This window comes from Aplysia californica, unplaced genomic scaffold, assembly GCF_000002075.1.
Source record: "Aplysia californica isolate F4 #8 unplaced genomic scaffold, AplCal3.0 scaffold00847, whole genome shotgun sequence".
In the NCBI taxonomy this organism is placed as follows: Eukaryota; Metazoa; Mollusca; class Gastropoda; order Aplysiida; family Aplysiidae; genus Aplysia; species Aplysia californica.
This window is the reverse complement of record NW_004798117.1, coordinates 145,022-148,927: the sequence shown is the minus strand read 5'-3', so window position 1 is coordinate 148,927 and position 3,906 is coordinate 145,022. Positions and strand designations below refer to the sequence as shown.

Here is a 3,906-nt window from a genome sequence, read left to right as displayed (position 1 = left end):
CCTTCCTCCTGCCCCCCACCTACCCATCCCCTCCCCCCCTCCCTCTATGACCCTACTCATAACCTGACTTACATAAGAAGACGTAGTGTCAACAGCCGGCACGGTCTGGTCACCCACAATAAACTCACATTACTATGTGACTAATGGGCTTATCGATGAAGCCTGAAAACCACGCTTAGCCTTACAGACCACGGTGACAGAGCCCACAGTACCGTTCATGGAGAGTGGAAGAGGCTACTTTATGACGTAAGCAACCATGTTAAGGTACTTTTAAAGGACCTGACGGGGGGGATCGAGGGCACCACTGCTGAGTCTTACTTCTTGCCTGTCTATCTGTCCGTCTTTCTTTATATCTGTCTGCCTGTCTGTCTGTCTGTCTGTCTGTCTGTCTGTATCCCATCATTAAACGGTCTTTAATGTGGCGAAGTACTTCTTTTTATTCAAATTAACAACATGGCATATAAGAACAGTAGCATCCTAAAAATACTTTTAAATGTGTTCAATGAAGCTTTTTTTTTCAACATCAGATCCTTACATTTTAAGTGTGGGTGGTTGGTGGGAGCTCTAGTATGATTTGCTCCTTTTTTTCCCATCAAACATCTGTTGTCCAGTTCTCTCCTCCTTTTTTGTGTTTGTTTCTCTCTTGCAGCACCTCTTATCTTCGACACTAATATGAATTAATTGTGTTGCAAGTGCCGCAAAACTCTTACTGAAAAATGCTGTACAGTGTCACCCTGTCACGCGATATAGGCAATACTCAAAGAGTTCAAGTTATTACCTTTCAAAAGGTATTCGTTGATAATTTTAATCGACGCCACCTCGGCAGCAACCTGGGTCCCATCCATCAAGTATTAGGACGTAGTTATGGTTACAAAGCGTCTATGATGCTAACGTTGCTTCGTAAAGCCCCGCGGACAAATATTTATTTGTTTATTTGTTTATCTATGTATTTATTTATTCTTTAGGGCTCTTGTGGCCTAGAGGTTAAGGTGTTCGCCTCTCATTCAAAAGTCCTTGGTTCGAATCTGGGTAGCGACTGAAAAATGTTCTTCTCTAAAATTGTCTCCTTTCATCTCCTTTCCTGCTCTCTAGCAATATTCTGTTGTCTGGTTTTGTCTCCACTTTCCGCCCCCACCCCGTCACCTCCTTTGTCCCCTCTTCTGGGCACCTGACTCTTTCTGCAGCCTTTTTACTGCTACTCCTTGGCTCCTTCTTACTGCTGTCTTTCAGCCACACCCCTGATCTTCTGGCAGGAAAGATCTACACCTAGCCTTCTCCGACAAGGGAGAAAAATCTCGGAGGTCCCTTGTACAAGTTGCGCATGTTAAAGATCCCTTGGTGGTCTAAAATCGATAAGAGTAGACCTCGGCCGCCACCTGGGCAAAATTCAAAATTCCCTACCAACCGCAAAATGTTTAATGTGTCCCGGGCGCTCGTATGACCTTATGCAGTTGCGAGTGCCGTAAAACATTTACCCCCAAAATGTATTAATTTATTCATTTGTTGTTTATTTGTACTTTTATTTGTTTGTTTATTTGTGTATTTTTTGTTTATCCTTTTGTTTATTTATTTTTGTTTATTTTAAAATTGAATTCGATATTATTTTATTTTATTTATAAACATTCTATTTTGATTTTCGGAAGGGAACCTGGTACCTGCGTCCGCGGCCTAAAGAACTGGGAGGGGGGTGGGGGGCATTTATATTTTATTAGATTGTATTTTGTTATTTTCAAAATACGTTTTATTTAATTATTTTTCTTTTAAAAAAGGTGAGTTCCTTTTGGTTGGGATGATGCATAAAACCGAGGACCTTCATGTTAGCAGGGCCTCTGCTTGATAACTCGATATTCCCTGTTAATATTCACCTTGTTAAAACAGGTTATTGAGAATTTAATATGTCGTGCAACCCATTTGTTTCGATTTGTTGTTGTTATTGTTGTTGCTGTTGTTGTTGCTGTTGTTGTTGTTGTTGTTGGTGGTGGTGGTGGTGGTGGAGTGTGTGTGTGTGTGTGTGTGTGTGTGTGTGTGTGTGTGTATGTGTGTTTGTGTATATATGTTTATGTCTTCTTTGTTTGTTGATTTGTGTATGTGTGTATGATTGTATGTGTGTGTGCGTCTGTGTGTGTGTTTGCGTGCGTGTGCGTGTGTGTGTGTTGTTTTGTTTGTTTTTTTGTGTGTGTGTGTGTGTGTGTGTGTGTGTGTGTGTGTGTGCGTATATGTGTTGGTGTGTGTGTGGGAGTGTAGAAGTGTGCAATAATTTTGTGTGGATATAATATGTGGGTGCGTTGTAAACCCCCCCCCCCCCCCCCACACACACACACACACTCACACATGTTCGTATTTCTGTTCCTACAGTCCACTGTAAAACAATCATAATAGGGTTAAGGAAAAGCCATTTGAGATTGTTGAGTACAAAAAGCTAATCTATAACGTGCTGTGAAACTCTAATCAAGTTGAGGTTTTTTTCTATGCGTGTATGCGTGAAATTCCATATCCCTACCCGTGGCCCCTAGTGTTCGATCGAAGTATACCTCAAAGCCTAACAAAGAGCGCTGCCTTAATTATTTACAATTTTTTCAGTGTACGTGACCGGTGCGTCAAACTTGAGCTCATTGCAAACATGATAATAGGTGCACAATACATTGTGCAAAAGGAATAATGCAGGTTTCTTGGATTACATTAGTACATGGCGTTATGGAGTGTGTGTGTGGCTAGTTTGCTCCCTTGTGCGTTACGTTCTTTCTCCTGTTCTTATTTTAAAATATTTTATTGCCCAAATTAATGTTGGCAAAATACGTCCGTTTTCATTCTGAGTGGCCGTAAAATCTTTGCCGATAACGAAGTTTTAAGTTTCATTCTGTTATTACCGAGTGATTTGCCTTGGGAATTACACAATGTAGTCGGTATGGCGTTTTAAGATAATATTATTTACAACTTTAATTAGAAAACCTCTAATTTTGTTTCCTATTCAAGATTCAAAATAAGATTTTTTAACACCAACTCAATTTTCCAAATGAGGCACCCAGAACCAGAAAATATTTGTGTTGTTTTGTGTTTTTTTTCCAAAGGAAAATTCAACTTTGTGATAAACAAAATTGAAGAGTGACGTATAGCCACTGGTCAAGCAGGGCAGACCGAGTGACTGACACGCGAGACAATTTGAGCAAATCTCTTCGTACGAAGTACTGACTTAGTCAGAGAGACTTTTATATTTTTACTGGAAAGAAAGGTGTAACTGCATTTAGTAAAATCCGTATCTGGGAACAGCGCTAGGAAAAATAGGCAACAAATACAACATATTTTAAAAAAGAACAAAAAACTAAGAAGCAATTCTTGCGGACTAAGTCTGTGTGGAACGGCAGATTCAACTTTTGGCCAATCAGGAGCCACTGGAAGACAATGCCGACTGTCCGAAAGCACACGAGTCGCCCGGCCTTTAGCGGACTCCGGAAAGAGAAGACGGCACCGGAGATTGATTTAAGTCGACCTAACTTCACGACAGGGACGGTCAGGAAGACGGTAAACATTTACTTTTTAAAACTTTTTTTTGTTATGCTGGTCTTTGCTTCTTTTTCCTCGCAAAGACAAGTCACCACTGTCTCTGTCTCTCCCCCCCCCTCTCTCTTTCTTTCTCCCTCTCTCTCTCCCTCTCTCTCTCTCTCTCTCTCTCTCTCTTTCCATCTTTCTCTCTCTCTCTCTCTGCCTCTTTCTCCCGTTCTCGCTCTCTCTCTCGTCCTCGCTCTCTCTCTCTCTCCCTGTCTCTCTCTCCCTGTCTCTCTCTCTCTCTTTCGCCACCTCTCTCTCTCTTCCTCTTCTTTCTTTCTTTCTTTCTTCCTCTCTCTCTCTCTCTCTCTCTCTCTCTCTCTCTCTCGCTCGCTCTCTGTCTCTCCATCCATCCATCCATCC

General features: G+C 41.5%; 1 protein-coding gene across 2 annotated transcripts in view; it reads left to right on the top strand.

The window, feature by feature from the left end:
• The window catches only part of LOC101858308 (leucine-rich repeat-containing protein 74B), a gene marked incomplete at its 3' end in the record, with an annotated part of 87,203 nt that overhangs the window by 13,724 nt on the left and 69,573 nt on the right, over positions 1-3,906 (top strand). The window contains 1 exon segment of one of the 2 annotated variants that reach the window (XM_035972790.1): positions 2,835-3,519. Within the exon segment in view, the coding sequence (XP_035828683.1) occupies positions 3,400-3,519 (120 nt within the window). 2 annotated transcript variants of the gene reach the window in all.